The sequence below is a fragment of the Lissotriton helveticus genome, chromosome 5_1, assembly GCF_964261635.1.
Source record: "Lissotriton helveticus chromosome 5_1, aLisHel1.1, whole genome shotgun sequence".
In the NCBI taxonomy this organism is placed as follows: Eukaryota; Metazoa; Chordata; class Amphibia; order Caudata; family Salamandridae; genus Lissotriton; species Lissotriton helveticus.
This window is the reverse complement of record NC_136065.1, coordinates 1,991,718,884-1,991,739,859: the sequence shown is the minus strand read 5'-3', so window position 1 is coordinate 1,991,739,859 and position 20,976 is coordinate 1,991,718,884. Positions and strand designations below refer to the sequence as shown.

The following is a 20,976-nucleotide window of genomic DNA, read 5'->3' as shown; positions in this document are numbered from 1 at the left end:
CCCGTGTCAGCTTCGGCATGTAGGATAGGGTAGTCAGATGGATGACTAATGGGAAGGTGGAAAATTGGAATGCTGGGCAATGACCCAACGGGCTTCTCCAGTTCGCGCGAGACAGAGCTACACCCAAATAGGCTGTTCTCAGGAAATGGTAAAGCCAAGGTTACTGGTGGCAGTTTGATCTTGGCGTCATGGACTAAAGTGAGAGGCAGAGAGAGTCAGTCTACCTCTTCTAAACAGCCAAATCTATTTGCGATTGTTGCTCCAGGCCACCTCCTACTGGGACATTGCCAATCTCCACTCTCCCCTCCACGAGCCGGGTAGCGGGGGTGTGACCAATCACCCCCATAATTACGAGCAGGACGCAGGGGGTAAGAGAAAGTTAAGGGTCTTACAGCAATGGATGAATTGTCCTCTCCAGTGTTCCAAGAACAAATATATTGTGCTGTCTGTGGATCCTCAAAAGAGACTACAATGCAGTCACCTTGGGTAGTTTTGCGTGAGGGTCCTATCCAGGGAACTCTGCGCACCATTAGGACTTTGCTTCTCAGGTGCCCTGGGATCTGCCTATTAGTGTTCAACCAGTGGATAACCTTGTTTTTGAGGGACCAGTAATTTTCTTGGTTGGAACTCCCCAATACGGGAACACCCGTTAATACTACCACAAAGGGCCTTGCGTCCGGGGGTAGATCTATATATCCCCCGCGAAAATTTTCGGCATTCCGTGGGCCCCGCTTGGTAGATTGATTATAATTGGTGGCGTTCACCCTTTGGGCAACTGCCTCTTTAGTAGGTTTGGTTGACTGTTGTAAAGACTGCGAAGGTGGCTTGACAGGGTAAATGGTGGATTTAAGTTCAAAGCCCTTTGTACGTGGTTTGGGTAATGGCTTACTGAGGGGCGGTGCAATTGGCATAATGATGGGTGTGTCCTCTTTGGCTATGACAGGCCCTTTGATATTTTGGAGACTAAGGCTTGCTAGATTTAGAATGCTTTTTTCCACCTCTAAAAGGTGGTTTTCAATACGGGAAAGTCTAAGGTCTAGCGGGGTTAGGAGTTTTTTTAAGGAGTTCCAAACTATTTTTAGGAACTCCTCATCACTTCCCCCGACTACACTTGATTCCACCCCAATATTCGCCTGTATGGTGGCAATATCAGTAGGGCCCAGGCTTGGGCAGTTCTCAACAACGCTTGGAAGGACCAAGTCTTGGGCAACAGAACTTACTACTACTCCCTAATTAGGTGGATTGACATTGGTTGAGCAGTGTGCCCTAGCAATTTTGGCCTTCTTCCGCGAGTAAGCAGACTTTACAGTGCGTTTCCTTTTGTGAACTGTACCCTTTTGATGGGAACCCTGGGAATTAACATGCTCCTCAATGATGCTAGGAGAGATCGAGGTAGGGGCTTGGACAGTATGAGTGGCAAGACCCGGGTCACTAGCATGCAAAGGGGAGATATAACTATTTTGCGTTTGGGAGGAACTTGAGGTCATAGACAGCCCGGGCGATAGGGGTGGAGTTTGGTGGACCTCAGCCTGGGTTGTGATTAGTCGAGGAATAAATTGGTGCTCGGGGCTCTTAACTGTTGCTATGTGACCTAAGGAAGATTTCTTAGACGTTGCAATGGTTTGGGACAGTCTTCTAGCAGCTTCTTGATCCAGAGATACACGTTTATGCATTTTGGAAATTTCGTGATCGATAGCTATATTTGTTCTAGTGATAAAGTCATCCAGGGTTCCATTAACCATCTTCCCACCCTTAACGGCTTTACTACGGGTAGTCCGTGTGCACATAGTGCTAGGTTAGTTCTGGTGTGGCTTGCTAAACAAAGGAAAGATGTGGATGGAAGGTGTACTAACTGGAGGACTGGAGAACCAGGGGGATAGGGTCCAGTCCAGTCTCTCTGGTCCTCGAACGGCCTCAAACGGCCCGCTCTTTGCCCGGTCTTCGCCCGAGCGCGTCCCGCGGGCCGGTGATGGTTATTCAGCTATGTAGTTCCTGTAGGTGTAACTACGCCCCTAGTTCCAGGGGCCAGGGAGGAGTCGGCGGGAAGAGGACCAGCTGTGGCAGGTTAGCGCACTGCCCGCTGGTCCTCGCAGTCCCGCAACAAGCCTTGGTGGAGTACGGCTTCACTCCCTGGTCCGCCGTTCGTGCAGGTCCCCACAGTTGGTGAGTCACAGGCTCACGAGCGGCTCCCGCAAAGCGGGGGCCGCGAGGCGTGGGGTCAGGGTCCAAAGGAAAGGCAGCAGGTAGGTTGATCCGTCCGTGCAGCAGCCCGTTTTCTCAAAGCAGGGACACACAAAGCCCAAGTCCAGCCTCAATTTCAATGGCCAGGGAGGAGTCGGCGGGAAGAGGACCAGCTGTAGCAGGTTAGCGCACTGCCCGCTGGTCCTGGCAGTCCCGCAACAAGCCTTGGTGGAGTACGGCTTCCCTCCCTGGTCCGCCGTTCGTGCAGGTCCCCACAGTTGGTGAGTCACAGGCTCACGAGCCGCGCCCGCGAAGCGGGGGCCGCGAGGCGTGGGGTCAGGGTCCAAAGGAAAGGCAGCAGGTAGGTTGATCCGTCCGTGCAGCAGCCCGTTTTCTCAAAGCAGGGATATAAATGTGACGTATATATCACTGTTTTTAAAAAAAATATGTTTTACTTGTATGTATGCTTTCAAGATATCTTGCTTATCGAATAAAAGCTTTCAATCAATCAATCGATACCAAAGCAGTACATTCCCTGGTGGTGGGTCTGTGCAATGTTTCAGACTAAACAGACCTATTGTGCTGAACAGCCAAATTGACCTTCCTGTTGGACCAGACTGTGAAGGCAATAATGCTTTCCGAATGTGTCCACTGATGCCCATGTAGCAACCTGCAAAATATCCAAGAAAGACTGCATGCCAACACAGAGGTCGCAGCCTTGGTCATGGTGGAGTGGGCTCTCAATGCTTCAGGATCGGTATCTAACATTAAGGGAACACTGGGAGAACCAAGCCCCAGTCCACTGACCTCTTGTAGGTCCAGATAAAAATTGTCGTTATATTCTGGGGGAAATTCATCCCCATCATCTCCAGAGGCGGAGAAAGCTTAGGTCAAAATCCAGTCCAAAAGGTTGTTGGGGCCTATAGAGGGCAGCTCCTAGTGAAAGGTAATGTTGTTATGAATGCTGTCTCTTTTCTATTTTGGGTATTCCCCTGCTTATGTTATGTTACTTAGTGCCAGCGAATCAAGCAAGATGGTGAATACATATGATTAGTATAACACACGTTCAGTTTATATTATTGTGTTCTGCAATGTGATAAGCTTACGCAAATATGTCTGCTGTATTAAATCTAAATGCAGACTGCTTCATTTTACATTTGCTTGTTATTGATTTTGTAGGAGGTTGACAACTACGTGTCTTGTTTATTGATTTTTATTAAAAACAACTAAAGCTTGTACATTCAAAGTGTCAAGGGTATCAGGCCACTTTCTGGAAGTTGTTTTTGCTAACAGTTTCTAGCAACAATGAGATTAGGTTATAAAAGTCAAGTACAAGGAGGGAAAGTTAGAGAAGATCTTTATGGCAGGTGACACTGGGACAGGCAGTACTTATATTGCAGCTGGCCTCTTGATATGAGAATAGCAGACCTTGCTATTGCACTGAACGTAAAACTTCATATTTCAAACAGGCATGCGAGTGTGTGCCATCTCTGAAACTGGAAATAGGCTTTATTGTCTGCTGTGTTTAAATCGGATACAGCGCTCAGAAAGGCAAAAGATTTATTTGGTATGAAAAGAAACCAGAGTATAGATTAAGGGCTTAGAAGTAGAGGAATGAGGGTTGGATTGCTTTAATCTTCTCACAAGCAATCATGGTAGAATGCTTCCTTCGGTTCATTCCTTTTGTAAATGGTGCAGCTGCCAATTTTATTTGTTTTCATTGTGGTTACAATTCATATTCAGATTCTGATTTAATAAATAAACCCTTAAAATGCAACCTCGTGTTCTAGTGTTGAGGTGCCATTACTTAATGAAAGAGGGTTTGGGAGTTCCACTAATTATCCCTGTAAAGCCCCTTGGGATTGATCGTTATCTGAAACAAGTCTTGCATAAATATTGCTCATTGGTTGTAGAATGGTTGCAGTACAACAGTTTTTCTTATTTGGTTTGGTACATTGGCTAAGTCCTTAGTGCCAGGGAATCTAGAAAACCGAACACTGTTGTGGGAAACATCTGGAAAACGTGTCACTGTTGTGTGTGAGTTAGAGTGAACAGGAGCCGGGAGCGTCAAACCTATTTCCAGATACAACTTTTTTGAAGTGGAGACTGATTCGGTACGGAGTCAGACAGGACAATAGGCTCAAAGGCCTGCTCTGGCCTCTGTACCATCGTCGTCATGGCAGGAACAGGTGTCAATCGTGATGCTGGACATGGAGTCGACTCCACAGTCTAGGCTGCACCTGAAGCAGGTTGAGGAGGCACAGACAGTACTGAGGGCAGACACACCAGCGGTAACCCAACTGGTGGCATCTGTGGAGCCTTGGGGCACGAAGAGCATCAGAGGAAGCCAGTAGGTATGGCAAAGATCTCATAAAGAGGCTGGGGTGAGGTGTGCGTGAACTTCTTTTGCTTATTTGACTTATCTAAGGTCTTGGACTGTGATAAGGATCAGTCCAGGAGCAGCAAATGGGCTGCAGTGTTTTGGATGGTTTGGAGTTTGTGTAGGAGAGTTCTGTTGATTCCAGCATAGAGGGTGTTGCCGCAGTCCAGTCTGCTGGTAATGAGTGTGTGGGTGACAGTCCTTCTGCATTCAGGGGGTATTTGAAGATCTTGTGCAGGGTGCGCAGGCAGTTGAAACTGGTGGAAGTGACGGCGTTGATCTGGCGGGTCCTGGAGAGGGAGGAGTCGAGGATGAGGCTGAGGCTTCGTGCGTGGTCTGTAGGGATGGGTGGACTCCCGAGGGCGTAGGGCCACTAGGTGTTTTCCCAGGCAGAGGAGGAGGATCTGAGGATGAGGACATTGGTTTTCTCCAAGTTGTGCTTCAAGGAACTGTGCTTCATCCATTCTGCGTCGTCATTCATTCCTTCCTGGAAGCAGAGTCTGGTGTTTTCGGGATCCCTTGTGATTTAGAGGATGAGCTGGGTGTCCTTGGCGTAGGATACTATGCTGAGCCTATGCTGTCTGACGATGGGGGTTAGGAAGGCCATGTTGAAAAGCGTGGGACTGAGCGATGATCCTTTGGATACTCCGCAGATGATCTCTGTGGCTCAGAGAGGAAAGAAGGGGTCTGATCCTCTGGGTTCTGCCAGAGAGAAAGGATTGGATCCAGTTGAGGGCGGCTCCTTGTATCCCAGTGTTGTGAAGTCTGGCTGCGAGTGTGCAATGTGGGACGGTGTTGAAGGTTGCGGAGACAGCCAAATGCCTTAAGCAGTGGAGGTGCTTTTGGTAGACTTAAATAAGGTCATTTTAACTTTGTGAGAGCATGGATGAGTGAATAAGCCACAGGGATGCTCTATCGTGAGTTCAGATAAACAGACTGAACAGAGAAGTGTGGAAGAAACAGAAGAGCCATTGGAGACATTTGGACTCCAGAGAAGAATCCAAGAAAGCCTAAGTTCAGCAGGAGTAAAGTGAGAATACTGACTGTGTGCCTTTTGCAGGAGGCTTGTGTACCTGAACTCCAAGGAACATAATGAGCTTGAATCCAGGAATTTTCCTGGATAAAGAGGCTAAAACAGATGTTTACAAATGGGTTGAGTAACCACTGTATGCCATGAAGCTGCAATGAGTACCAGGTTACTCACGTCTGTTCCATTTAGAGAAATAAAGCTCCGTGGTTTGTCTATCCATTCTCAAGAGTCCATCACTTTCTTACTCTGATTTCAAAGGTGGATTTTAGGGTACTCTCACCTACTGCCAGGTCATCACAATCATCAACTTTTTCCAGTAGGTCCTTGAATCCCTTCGCTCCCATGCCTTACTCCATTGGAAGAAAAATACCCTTTGTCCTTAAGAAAGCATTTGTATGGTGTATTGAGACACTTCGTTGCAGGGAAAAACAAGTAGAGTCAGTTTACTTCAGAAAGTTCTGCTACTTTATTAGCAAAAAAATAACCCATTGTGTAAATTAGGCTGTTTTTGAGAAATAAGCACTCTCTCTAAACACAAATGGAAGCATTCTGATCCTCTGTCACAAAATGCATGTTAGCAAATATTTTCTGTGTTTGGGCAGTTGTACTTTACCACTGTGTGTGTATACTCCTGCTTTAACTGCTCACTGATTGATGGGAACCATGCAGAATGGCACTGAGCAAATGGGCATGGATGAAACTCTTTTTTCCAACAGGTTATCCCTGCAGCATTGATCCCTAGACAGACAGCTTCACACAACGCCATATCATAAAACTCAGTACCTGGAGGTCGTCTTTGGTGATTTGCTCCAGACAGTGCTGTGGCAGAATTCCTTTGCGGGAGTACTGCAGGTTTGCTGATGAAGGTTGAGTCAGGGGCAGATGCAGAGAGAGGCAGAATTTGGCCAGGAAGCACTCCCTTAGGGCCATCTTGGGAACCTGCAAGGTATGTCACAGAAAACTAAGATGAAAAGAAACTGACCTTGTGCAGTAGCCTTAAGCTTTGTATGGACTCTGTTACAGTTCTAAGCAAAGATACTGCAGAATGAAAATGTGTGCTCCAAAACATCAATGTGTTGTCATTAGCTGCTCAAATTTCACTCGCAATTTTTTTTAACCTCACTCCACCACTTTTGTTACCGTTCAGCATGTAGTAGGCTGTCTATATAGTGGACCAAAACAAGGTAAACTGCGTAGAGAATCCAGGCAAACACCCATTGGTTTACAGAGGCAAAAATGATAACACTAAAGGCTCTCTTCTGTAGTAGTGTGGGCAAGCAGTTAGGCTCATCAGTTAGGCTATGCATTTGTTCCACTCAGAGGCAATAAATGAGGCACACACAAGAATAAATATGAAACCAATTTAGAAAAATAACTCATATTTCTATATAAATTTCAATACCAAGAACTTCGTTATCAAGTAAATAGTTTTTTAAATATTGATTTTTACAGGGAAGTATAATGTTCACTTAAATTCGTATTTACGCAGCAATGCTTTCCTATGGGGAATAAAGGCATATGTTGCATACAGTTACTTGCGTTCGGTGTCTGGGGATCTACTTAGGGGGCCAAGGTAAAAATTAACACCAGCAGTTACTCGCTAACTGCCATGGGGCGTCCTGGTGCAGAGGTGCTGGTCGGATTGGTAGCTTTGTGCGCTATGCCGGTGGAAAGAAGAGTCACCTGGAACAGGCTGCAAAGAGGAACTTGGGGACAAGTCTGAAAGCTCCAAAAGGGGTGGGAGGAGGGGGGTTGGGTCACAAGAGTCCTGGGAGCAAGCGGTCACAGCCAGTTCTCTAGGTCCTGAGAGCAAGGGGCCACAGCTGGTTCTCAGGAACCTGGGCCAGGACGCTCAGGTGCAAAGTAAATAGGATGGGCTCTGTGTGTCAAAGGCCCTTGTCGTTGTTGGTCTCGCTGGCTGAGGGTGCAAAGATCTTGGCACTCAGTTAGTGGGTCTCTGCAGTGCTGACGTCCCTTGACGGCTGCTCGGTCTCTGGGCTGTTAGAGTCAAGACTGGACTTAAACAGGCCTTAGATGCTGCAAGGGGTTTGGTACCCTCGGTATTGGTTCTGTGTGGTCCAGATGTCCTCCCACTTCGTGGAGACACAGATCTGACCTTCAAGAGCACAGGTACCTCTTCATGGGTGGCTGCTGCGTCTGGCTGGCCAAGGAGGGACAACATGGTGTACCAGACTCTGCTTCTTCGGTGCCTGGGGACTGCAGGGTATTAGCTCCTCTTCTCCAACGGAGATTGCTGGCAATTTGCGAAGGGGTGGCAGTCTACCAGGGTTTGTGACAGAGGCTCAGCTGCAGCATGCGTCACGATTGTCCAGACCGGTGCAAGCAGACAGGGTTTGGCGCTAAATGTCCATAGCAGGTTTCAGTTCTTGTTACTCACTGCTCTTCTTTGTCCTCTTCTTTTGGATCCATCAAATTTAATTCCCTGGCAACAAGGGTGCCTCCTAAATAATCAATTTAGGGACGATAAGGGGAGTGAAAGGTAGTAGCCAAAGGCCCATGTACTTTTAAGGTGACTACACCCCCTATATTACCACTTCCTGCGGGAAGTGGGCATAACCCTGACCCAGTGAGCCTAATTCCACCAAAACCAAGATGGTGGGATTCTAAGTTTTGCGCTCACATCAGGCAGCCCACCTCAGGGGAGGGTCTAGCCTGATAGGGAAGAAAATTAGTTACTTACCTGTCTAATAATCTATGTTTGTTTTACATAGCCTACGTCGATTTTATAAAAGGTCCAAAACTTAAAACTTTAGCCAATCAGGTGATAGTACCCTCAACACTCCAAAATGAGGCTGAATCCCTCAGATTTTCAAGCACAAGTGGGAATAAAATAATCCAGAGCTTTAACGGGAGTGCTCATGGGAGGAGGGTGTTCCGCATGTGCATGTATGAAACATACCAATACTGAAGAACTACAGTTACAGGTAAGTAACTTATTTTTTTCTCCAGTATTGGATTTTTCGTCGATTCACATGGTTGCATCAATATAACAAGCAGTTACTGTATTTGTATACCTTATAGTATTAGCACAACTAGCAGATGGTGGGTAGAAAAAATATACATGCAACATATTACATACAGTAAAAATATATATATATATCATATATTAAAATTTGCATAAAGATATAAGCCAACACAAATAAGAGGTTCCCCTTATTGAAATAAGTGGTGTAGTTAAACCTGTCCAACTGCTGCATCACTGCGCTGTACTGATTCCAGGCAATAATGCTGTGTGAATGCATGCAAACTCTTCCAAGTCACATCACAACATGATTCTTGCATTGGCACTCCTGCAAACAGCCCCCCTCAGCCCAGGAGCTCTGCTGTGTTAGACCCAAGTTCCTGGGGCTCAGTTCCCTCTGGGACTGGCAGGTCTTCTCCCTGAGGAGAGGGGACCTGTGTTTGTGACTGTTCAGAAGTTGGTTTCCCAGACTTGTTACCTTTTTTCTTAAAGGGTTGGGCCATTATTCCAAACTCCAACTCCTCTTTTTTACCCTAGGCTTTGTTCTGTGCGCTGGTTTTTATGCACACCCTATCAGGGATTCCCAGCACGGCTGCATGGGATCTTAGCTCTACCTCAGCCCATGCTGAGGACTCCACATCATTCCCTAGCTCACATTTAGCAGGAATTGCAGAGGACACACACATCTTCTTTTGGCCAGTAACCCCTCCCCACTGTTAGGACACCATAGCCATGGAATGAACCTTCCTCACATTATCAGCACTGGTTACTTGATAAGTTTGTCCAGCCAGGTACTGTTCTGGTGATTCCAAAACAAAGTGGAGCAAGCAATTCTACCAAATATCTCAAGGATATCCCTTACACAGTGTGAAAAAAACGCCTTTAGGTTTTCTTAAAAGACCCCTCACCAACCAACCTAGTTATGGCATGCTTCAATACTGGGGTCCCACCTGAGATACCTAGTGCATCACAGGTATGCGTCAAAGCCTGATTTTTTGGGAGTGATTCTTTTCTTCAGAAGAGATGAAGGGGTGAATTAAAATGGTCTTCTGGGTTACCAACTGTATGAACCTGGCTCTGTATATGTTATTGCCACTAGGCAGTAATACCATGCACAGAGTGCAGGGGTTCCCCAAAAGTGGATTGGGCTCAATGTAAAATCCAAAGTGCTCTATTAGTGGTAGTGTGGGCGAGTAGCCTTAGGCCTAACAGACATTTATTGCACAACAGTGATCACTTATGGACACACAACTCACTGAGGAGACCCAGACCAATTTAGAATTACACTTTCTTTGTACTTTATTTTAAGACCAAGATCTTTGCAATAAGGTAAGTACGTTTTTAATTAAAAATACTTTGCACTTTGAAAAATCAACACACAAATATTTTCAGAATAGTTCAATGTTATCCTATGGGGAAAACAGTTTTGTAGTTAGTCAGGTAACTATGCAACTTACTATTCCAGTCTTCGGGATCAAAGGGCAGCAGTGGGCAAGGAATAGGTAAGTACCAATACTGCAACTCCAGTAGCACTGGGGCGGCCGGGTACAGAGGTCAAAATGGGAATTCGGCCTAATGGGAAAGTTGAACAGTTGCAGGGGTCAAACTTTGGCTGTTAGGACCAGAACTGGGGGGGGGGGGGGGGGGGGGGGGGGGGCACAAAGCAGCACCAAACATACACCACAGCGGCACAGGGCAGCCAGGTGCAGGGTGCAAACACAGCGTTGGGTAATCCTATGGAGTTTCTTCTTTTTGGAAAAAGGCCCAGGGACTGCGGTGCAGGGGTGCCTTTAGACGTCAGAAATCTTCTTACCGGGCAGGTCGCGGTTGGAGGGGCTGCTCAGATTCACACTGCAGGTGCTGTCGTGGGGGGGTCAGGAGAGGTCCGCCAACGCTGGATTCGGAATCCTGGTCACTGCGGAGACTTCACTGGGCAGTAGTGCCACTCAGACTCTGGCAGTAGACAAGGTTGTGATACAAAAGGGGATGATGAACGGAGCGTTTGACCAAATCAAACACTCACCCCCAGTCAACTGATCTGGGTTAAATCCATTACCATTCTTTAGCTCACTCCGGCACTCCAGTTCAGACATGGCCATAAGCAAATCAGTCTGACCCTGTGCCTCATGGGAACAGTCCAGCCCGAACTGCCAAAGCCATGTCTTCCCTGGACCGGAAACAAGCATCCTGGGACCGGTTTCTGGCATTTCAGCCGTCATCAGCCAGTGGACAAGGCTGGACTGAGCATCGGGCGTTTCCACGGGAGGCTGGAATCGTGGAGGCCTATTTTGTTACTGGGGGGCATGTTTTGCAGTGCTGCACTTTCGGGGCCCAGTAACAAAATCAGTAGACCAGCATAAACCACACAGCACTCACTTTAGTTTCCAGCCTCCCTGTGTATTGAAATGTGGCATAGTTTTAAAAGAACTGGCTGCAGAGTTCTTTGAATATCAAGTGACAATAAATGTGTCAAGATTTATGTGGTGATTAATCTTCATGCTGGAGTTTTGTCTAGTGGCAGTTTTAACTCCTCTAAGGTAGCGCAGAGTGTTAATATGCCTGCAGCATAGAATGTGTACCACACAGATCAAATAAATGTATGTTATGTGCATAGCTCTGTGGGTTACTTCTTTTGTCACAGAGATCCTTTTGTTACTGTGCAGTTCATAAGTTACAATACTAATCAGGCAGAGTGAGCTATAAATTGTCATTAAAGAGCGGCATGCAAACTGCATGGTACCGGTTAGTAAGTTATGTTTTTTCCAGTCTTTCGTTGTCTAATGTTTCTAAAAAGGGTTTGTTTGTGTGGAAACAAATTCTTAATAGTAAATGTAACCCTGAGTTACGTTTTGAATCCTGATTTTGTGCAACACTAGTCCAAGCACTCTTAAAAAAAATGCCTGCACCTCGTAGTGCTCTTGATCTTATGTAACATTTTCTATACACCGACTTACACATTTATTATTCATTATCTCTATGTGGGTTTGATGTAAAGTGGTTCACCACCATAATGTGGTACGAGAAGCGCTGTAAAACAAAAGAAATACACGAGAGAGGTGCTATGAACAGATGAGTGGCACTGTTGGCGGGTGATAGTGAGGAAATCATTGAAGCGCCCCAATGAAGATTTTCATATCCGGGTCCACTGTAAGCCTGTCATTTACTATGCTTTAAAAGCTAACACCATTGAATATATGATGAAAAATGTGTTGTAGAATGCACATATTTTCTTGGCAGGAGAATCCCCCAAACTATTTCTAGTAGTCGGGGCTCGCTTGCTGTACTCACTCGCTACATAACATACAACATACGGGGGCTGGTCTGACAAAATTTGCCAGGGCTGCTTTGGGTTCCCAGTCCGGCCCTGGCATCGGGTGCAGAGTGGGCCCCAATTGCTTGTCTCTTGAATAGTTTAACATATGAACTAGTATCCTAGAACATGGAACGCCTAATAAAGTTGACGATACATTTGATGTGAGAGGTACAATGAACGACCAATTTTAAAAGATGTGTGATGTATTTTCATCCTTTTTGATATATGTATTTATATGTCTTTATTTCACAGATATTTTGTCCCCCACTCCGTATTACATCACCGCCCTGACGAAGTTGTGGCCCCGAACGGGCCGGACACCGAAACGCGCGTTGGCGTTTATTTTGTGGGCAAAAGGATTGTTTTCTTCCATCTCCTATCCAACCTGTGTTCCCTGCCCCCATCTTTGCCCTGTTGGATGAGTTAATTTGTCATCTTGTCATCTACACATCCACTGCCGCTAATGTAATATTGTGATGATATGTTGATCTGCGATCGAGATATGTCGTATGGGAGTGAATGAAGAATGTGTCGTTATGAGTGTGAGATTGAGTGCTACTTGTGGGACTAAATATGTTGAGTATCTAATGTGTATATTTTAGATTGATTCTAATGTCCATTTGAATGAAATGATCTCTGAATCTTTGTATCACCTTCGAACCCTAAGAAAAAAAAGGGGGGGGAGGGGGAAAGAAAAATAAAAATAAAAATAAATAATAAAATAATTTTTTACGCATCATGGTTTCTGCTCCTTGATTATCTTTTGGGTTGTTCCATGCTCATAATCAATATCTAGGACCCTTGATAGGGAAATATAAAAATATTTAGGCAGGGTTCTTCTTTACTTAATTGCCTGTGTATTTTTCCCCCCGTGAACCTGCCTACATTCTATACCTGGGGGGCCCCCTTCTGTTTGGACAAGTCGTGGATCCACCTGGATCCAGAGTCTTTGCTGTTGGTTTCATCTGGACAGGTCTGCTGTCCACGTGAGATTGGAGTCTTTGTTCAAGGCAGCAGTCCTCCCAGGGGTGTCAGAGGTCACTGGCTGCAACACAAGTTGCAGGTTCGTTGGAGCTGGAGCCAGACTGATGGGGCTGAGGCAAAAGCAGAAGTCATCTACAGGCTTCCTCTGCAGGGATGTCTTCTTTCTTCATAGTTCATCGCAGATCTAGTTTCCAGGTCTGGGGGAGCCACGTAAATACTATATTTATGGTTGTTTTAGGGGGTAGCATGTAGGGCCAATGGGCACCTTACCTGGGGTAACCACACCCTCTATTATGCCACCCTCCTGTGGGAGGGGGGCCTAGACCTAGCCCTGATTGGAGGGATCTCCCCCTCTTCAAGATGGCGGGAACTGAAAGATGTGCTTCACCTTGCCTCTTCCACCTTAGGGGTATAGTTGCAGAGGTAGGCACACCTCCAAATGTTCCCGCTGGGTTTTCGCCCAAAGTGGGGTTGTAAACCGGGGGCTGCCATCTGCTACTAGCAGCAGAGGCTGGGGTTGCATTATAAAGGCAGCAGACCTTTGAAGTTTCCCCCTTCGAGCACTGGCCCATCCTGGGGAATTAGGTGTGATACCTCTGCCCAGGATGTGCATGGTTTCTGGTCCCAGAGAGCAGGGCTCTCTCCCCAGGGGTACAGAAACATGTCTGGTGGTGGCTGGCTTCCTACAGTCGGTGATAGACCACAAACAGGGTTGGGAGGTTTTCAGGGGGCACCCCTGAGGTGCCCTCTGGGTACGTGGTACAATGCATTCCACACTGGAATCAGTGTGGATTAATTGAGAGAAGTAGTGTGGCACCAAACACTCCTGTGTTTAGGGGAGCCATCATGATGCTGTGTAACAGAGTTGTCAAGTTTCCAGCCCATGTACTCTCTATGGCTTCCCTAGCACTTACAATATTAAGCAATAGACCTCAATATTGTAGGGGCATATCTAACCCTGCAGAGTTACACGCAGGCTCTCGAGAAAACGTGAAGGAGTTCCGAGCGGAGGCAGCAGTCAAACGAACACCGCACCCACGCCTCTGGCACTGTGCACCATACGCCATGATGGGTTCTGGGAAAGTATATGTGAGGAAACCCGGAGCTGTCGAAACTGGTGAACGTTGGCTTACTCTGGAGCAATATCACTTAACCTGCCATTTCAGTGTAGAAACACCGGATATTACGTTCTGGACCCCGAAATTCTTCACTGCTCCTCACTGCAGAACAAAGGACGTACGGTGGTTGGATAGCGCGGTAGCACACCTCCAGTATTATTACCCCTATCAGGACTTGAGACCAATTAAATTCCTAAATTCGCTAAGCTGTGAACACCTGACCACAAACAGCGCTCTGAGCAGGGGTGGGATCCCAAAACTTCATGAACAATGTTTTCTCTCAAAATAATGTACATGCACTGTGAGAAAAGTCATCGACTCTGGGCACAGCAGTCACCAAATTAATAAATATCGCTCTTTTCCACAAACAAAGTAAAGATGTGCCGCCCAAAGTCAACCAAACCTTCGCAATGCTGAAATAAAGGATAAAAACCAGAGGAAGGAAGAAACGGAGCCCGAGATGGTAGTAGACCAGAGGAATGAACAACAAGGCATCAGCGGATTTGTTTTTGCCAGAGCAGCATAACAAGCACCTACGGGCACACGGACAGCGGGAGGGGGGGCGGGAAGACGAACAGCGGGAGGGGGGGCAGAACGGGCACACGGACAGCGGGAGGGGGGGCAGGAACGGGCACACGGACAGCGGGAGGGGGGCGGGAACGGACAGTGGGACATCGCGCAACCCACCCCTACAAAGGACACTTCCGAAATGGTGGAAAACAAAGCTGTAAAAAAATAAAAATAAAACACAGCCGCATGACGATCGCAAGGGGGTGGGATGAGTAAAAATGGCCGGAACGCCCACGAATCTGCTCCGGCCATGACGGACAGATCTCTGTTCCAATGGCTAGCCTCCATTTATGGAGCTAGCCAATGGAACAGAGGGGCGGGACATGAGTACACATCTCTAGACATAAGATTTCGCCCTGCGCGAAAGTCTGCTTGCGCAGCTTTCGGCGAGGCGAAACCTAAAAATGAGGTAGACTTTGTAGGGAGCCCAGGCAAACCCCTATTGTCTTATAGAGGCAAAAATGATAACACAATGCTCTCTTTGTGGTTGTGAGGGCAAGCAGTTTAGGCTCATCAGAGGGTAGTGCTAAGCCAGAGGTCTTCAATCTGAGGGCGCGACACCCGGGAGGGCCCTGGAACCCTGGCAAGGGGGTCGCGCATTCCCCAGCTTCACTTAACCCTGCAATTCAAAACATGTACTTTCTTTTGAAAAAAAAGACAGCATTCCTGGGATGGCTAATTTAGATCGTTATCAGCTGCTTCTCTGAATGAAATGCAAATGTAAAAGTGTTAGCGATACTTGGGAGCAGTTCTGGCTTTAATTAATCAAATGACTCCAAGCTTTGTGATGACAAAGATTTGGTTTATGAGTGGAAGTGCAAAGCATTAACAACTGTGCTGGGAAGTGCTTGCTTTTAAATTTAGTTGCATTCACACACCCCTTAGTACCCCTAAAAAGGTGTTGAAGGGACAGCTATGGAAAACAAGTTTGCATTACATACACTCCGGTATTACTAAAAATCTACGTTTTGGCAGCACCATTTTATCGTAAAACTATTTCCACCTTTTGCAGCATTCTATCTTACACTGTGGGTAATGTAAGTATAAAATAATGACTTGCATATTCACAGTGCTTTCGGTCACAGGCTGTGAACTCGCAGCACTAAAAATACACATCGCTATTCTCCACTGAACCAACCAAGATGTAATTCTGTGGCTCTCTGGTTACACGCAGAACACGCAGACCTCTGCAGTACATTAACTAATAGAGGTTACATAATGTACTACAGTGCATTTCCCACTGAGTAACAACTTTGTAATTTATTTTTCATTTACGCTGCCCATTATATTTTATGTAGACACCTGATGGTGAAAGACCTAATAAACGTACAGTGCCTCCTTTATGAAAATGGTTGCATCGCTGCGACAAAGCGATACAACAGTTTTCACTGTGCCCTCCTTGTGACAATGGATGTGCTGCATTTAATTTACGGCGCACCATGTTGTAAGGAATTACAGATACGTCAGTATTTCTAACGTATCTCTAGGAGCAAATTAACAAATTGCTTGGGGGTGTGTCTGAAAACAGACGCAACTCCAGCAATGTGTCCTTTCACATGGGGCAAGCATTATGTGAAAGGGCCTGTGTAAGTCTCACGCCTGCTGTGAGCCAGGTGAGAGATATGGAGACAGTAGCGTCCTAGAAGTGTTGCAGTGAAATCTCAGATTTCACTGCATCACTTCTACGACCCTGCAAATATTATACCTGAGGAGCTCAGGGATTTTAAACGTAGGTGCAAAAGGCTAGAGAGGAAATGGCGTTTGGGATACACCGACCCAGATACAATTTTGTATAGGAAATCTATCAGAGACTACAAGACAGAAATCAAGAAAGTACAAACTCAATAGTATACACAAAAGATCTCCGAAGCCAGCTCCAATTCCAAGGAGATCTATCCGATTGTAAAAAGCCTCACTAAACTCCCCCAGCCCCCTGTAAATAGTGATGATTTACAAGTCCGATGTAATGAGCTAGCCGACTTTTTTTTATAACAAAGTGGACCTCATTTACTCCTCCTTTCCAACCACTCTCTTAAATGCCTCAGCGGACATCCTGGAGCACTCCAAGCAAAATATAACAAACAATCTGTCATCTGTGTTGGATGAGTTCCCTCTGCTACACCTGGACCGACTGGCCACTCTAATGGCGCAGGTTAAATCGGGTTCTGCTAGTGACCCCGCCCCCCCCCCCCCCCGAGTGCCTTAAAGGCTGTTAGCCACATTATCCTCCCTGCTATGCTGGAGGTACTCAATGCCTCAATTGCCACCAACATGGTTCCACCAGCATGGAAAGAAGCTAGGGTGAGGGCACTTGTGAAGAAACCCAATATGGACACTAACAACTTTAACAACTACCGCCCCATTTCCCTGCTCCCCTGGGTCAGCAAGATTCTGGAAAAATATATCAACAATCTTCTGACTAATTTCCTAGAAAATAATAAACTGCTTGACCCCTCACAAACCGGTTTTCGCCCCAAACATGGGACAGAATCTGCATTGTTATCAGTTATGGAGTAAACAAGAGGCATCTTGGATCGGGGAGGATCGGTGGCAGTCATCCTCCTCGATCTGAGTGCCGCTTTTGACACTGTGAATCATGAAATCTTACTGCAGCGTCTCCATGACATCGGGATTCAAGGGGGAGCGCTGAAATGGCTCAGGTCATTCCTGTCTAATAGAACTTTCCAGGTCTTTGAGGGAAACACCATCTCCACCAGTAGACCACTGGGCTGTGGAGTCCCACAGGGCTCCTCGCTCAGCCCGACGTTGTTTAACGTCTACATGAGACCGCTGGCAGGTATCGTCCGTCCGTATGGTATTAAGATCGTAACCTACGCGGACGATACCCAGTTGGTGGTCTCTTTGACGCGAGCTGAGGGCCCGGCGGCCATGGTAGATCTGGCTGGTTGCCTGAGCGAAGTGAACAGCTGGATGACCCTGTCCTGTCTCAAACTCAACGGGGACAAGACAGAGGTCATGATGCTAGGACGTCCGGCTCCGTCCTCGCTGGGCTCCATCTGGCCAGCCTGCCTAGGCCCCCCCCCCCCCAGTCCCAAAGGATGCCATTAAGAGCTTGGGCATCTGGCTGGACAGATCTTTAATGCTAGACTACCAGGCTGTCAAGTTGTCTGCCACCTGTTTTGGCCTTATCAGAATGTTGAGGAGGATTCTGCCCCTACTACCATTTCAATCCAAACAAATTGTTGTACAGGGATTGATCCACTCTAGGTTGGACTTCGGAAACGCACTGTATCTTGGAGCCGCTGATTTCACACTGCGGAAACTGCAAGTGATTCAAAATTGTGCAGTCCGCACTCTGCTTCAAATTCCTAGTAGGTCTTCTGCTAAACCTGGATTAATAAAATTGCATTGGCTCCCCGTTAGGGACAGGATTAGTTTCAAGTCCCTTTGTATTGCCCATTGATCAATGGGCCAGTTGCCCAAAATGACTAATCGTCCTTTAATTACCCCTTACCTCCCCAGCAGAAAGTTACGCTCTGCTAGCACGTTCCTTGCCATCGTGCCCAAAGTTAACCGTGCCAGAGCAGGAGGCCGCTCTTTTGCTCTTAATGCTGCTAAGCTGTGGAACAGCCTACCCCTTCAATTAAGGTCTAATCCAGACTTGCCCTCCTTCAGGAGGCATCTTAAAACTTTTTTGTTTAATAAATAGGTTTACTTTATTTCCATATCACTCGCCCTGCTGGTCAGAACTCCTCGCAATCTCAGCGCTTGGACGCCTCCGGGCAACTAATCTGCGCTCTATAAAACGCATTTTCATTTCATTTAATTTAATTTAATTTCATTTCATACCTGACACAGGTATAATGTAGCGCAGGCACATCTGCTTAGATGCGTCACTTTGTAAATATTGCGCAACATGCCGCATTATTGACACCGTCACAGAGTCACAAAAAGGTGACGAAATGGTGGCGTAAAAGTGTGGCAAGCCTTCATAAGTACAACCCAGAATAGTTTGGGGCTTATTTATTAGAGCATCACTTTTCTTGACCCTCCAGTGGCGCAAGCCTCTCAACCATACCTATGAGCACTGTTCCCAGTAAGTAAGTCTCTTCCTGCGAGCGCGCACTGCCCTTTGGAGCACGCTCACTCACAGGATATCCAGAAGAGTTGGCGCCGCCGCTTTAAAAAAGCAAGAGGCGCGAAAAAGGGACACTTCCGATGTGGCGTGGACAGAGGAAGAGTCAGGACTCGGCCCGGAGTGCAGGTAAGCCTGGCTGTCTGGCTGGGGGCTTCGTGCTTTTAATAAAGTGCGGTGCGGGGCATATTGTGTGCTTTAGTTTAAGTATTCATGTTAATCACAGCCCCTTCACAAGCTGTGATTAACATGAATACTTAAGTTTGGGGGCGTGGCTTGGACGCCGAGGAAGATGGCGGTTTAAGGCGTCTCTCCTCCCGCAACGAGTTCCCAAACCGGACATTGGAACGCGTTCCTCCGATCACATCTGCAATGTGAAAGCAGAATTAGTGATCGGAATATCCCTGGAATGCGGTGAGCCGACTTTCGTGATTGGAGCTGCTCCGAAACCGGAGAATCGTCGAGCGGGACTTTGGAAGCTCTCTGCCGCGTGTCCAATGAGAGAGTGAGAGCGGTATGCAGCGCGCGATCACCGAGGAGCTGTGGGTGGCTGCGGATACACGGCGCTCTTGAAACGCGGGGGACGCGGAGGTCTGGAAGAGATTTGATCGGCAGAATCTGCCCTGAACCCGGTGAACTACGGACAAGTGAGTGCAGCCCAGCCCGGCCCGCCATGTGGGGACTCTGTATGTACTGCACCTTTACCAAGATGGCGGCCGCCATCTTCATAAATACACAGATCGAGTGTGACTAGCTCCTATTATATCGACTACATGAATGAGAGGCAACATTGCAACACCATTGGCAGTATTATTATCTGTGGAAAATCGGGGGCACACAATCCTGACCCACAATGAAGGCCTAACAAATGTGCACCGTCTGAAAGTGGCGCAAATACCCCTAATAGCGTGACTTCTCCCATGAAGCCATGTGTGAGTCTGAGTGAACCTAGAAGGGCGTCCTACGGCAACTCCTTGATCTTCACTGTGGCGCTTCGTGACTGATGTGTGTCCTATGTGTCCTGTAAGCTGGATGATCATATGCGAAATATCCTCAGATCCATGTGTTATTGAGGCTTGGCATTAGCTGACACTGTATTGGACGAGTGGCAATCTTCAGGGCGGATCTCTCTGGAACATACCAGGCCTTAAATCCCACGCAACAATCCAATCTCTTTGCTAGTGGGAGCCTCTATGCCTCAGCCAGTCTGCTGAACTGGTCCTCATCTAATCCACAACCTTCTACCTACGCTAACGTGTCTGCGTCAGTCCTATAAATATCGACCGCCTCTGCTTTACACACCTGGGGCAAAAGCTTTCGAAGCTTCCGAAGCACCACTCAGGATGGATATCAAAGATCAGAACTCCCTGAAAAGACTCAAATCAGACCATTCGAACCCGGGATCACCGAACAAGACGAAGAAAGTTACTACAGAAGCTCTTGATATGATCTTAAACAGGCTGGACGAGGTAAAAGATTTGGCTAAGACCACCAAGGAGGAAGTGGTGGCGATACGTCAAGACATTAGGGACACTAATGCTCGTCTAACGGAAACGGAATCCAGGATTAGTCGCTTGGAGGATATCGAGGTCAAGACTTGTGCTGCTCTAAAACACCTACATATCTCCTCTGATCAAACCGCTCGACGACTGGCTGAATTGGAAGATAGAAATAGGAGAGGAAACCTACGCATTTTCGGGATTCCGGAAGGATCAGAGGATTCAGAAGGGTCGTGCATCCAGTTCTTGGAGTCGTGGTTTGCTCAGGCCACTAATTTGACTTTCACTAACCCCCTAGAGTTTGACAGAGCACACAGGGTTCCTGGAAGAATTAATAAGACGCAAAAAGGTCCCAGGCCCATCATCTGTAAGCCATTACGATACCAGCATGTGGAGCAAATACTCGCCTTTGTTCGAAAACAGAATCATATCTTATGGAGAGACGCAAAGATCTATATCTCTCAAGATTATAGTAAAGAGACGGTAGAAGTAAGAAAGGCATTCTTGGCCCTACGACCACAGCTGAAGTCTAGGGGATATCTATTTGGTTTTGTGGGTCCGGCGAAATATAGAGTAACGATACGGGGAACGTCTCACATCTTTACGGATCCCATGAAACTCAAACGCATGCTCGGAGAACTTGATGAAAGCGACATGGACACCAATAACCCGGATAATATGATGGCCTCGGCTTCAGGATATAAATGATCGCTATGGAGTAGACGCATACAACGGACCGTCACCACTCGTATGGACTCACTCACTGACTTTATGACCCTAACAACTAACAAGCTGGGTCTTGCATTCGAGTCATCTCCCTAT

General features: G+C 47.0%; 1 protein-coding gene across 10 annotated transcripts in view; it reads right to left on the bottom strand.

Annotated features, from left to right (window-relative positions):
• Positions 1 to 20,976, bottom strand: part of LOC144756143 (uncharacterized) — a 435,391-nt gene that overhangs the window by 40,688 nt on the left and 373,727 nt on the right. For all 10 annotated transcript variants that reach the window (XM_078645713.1, XM_078645718.1, XM_078645715.1 and 7 more), the window contains one exon: positions 6,375 to 6,530. In XM_078645713.1, coding sequence (XP_078501839.1) covers positions 6,375 to 6,530 — 156 coding nt within the window. The remainder of the gene's footprint in view (positions 1 to 6,374; positions 6,531 to 20,976) is intronic.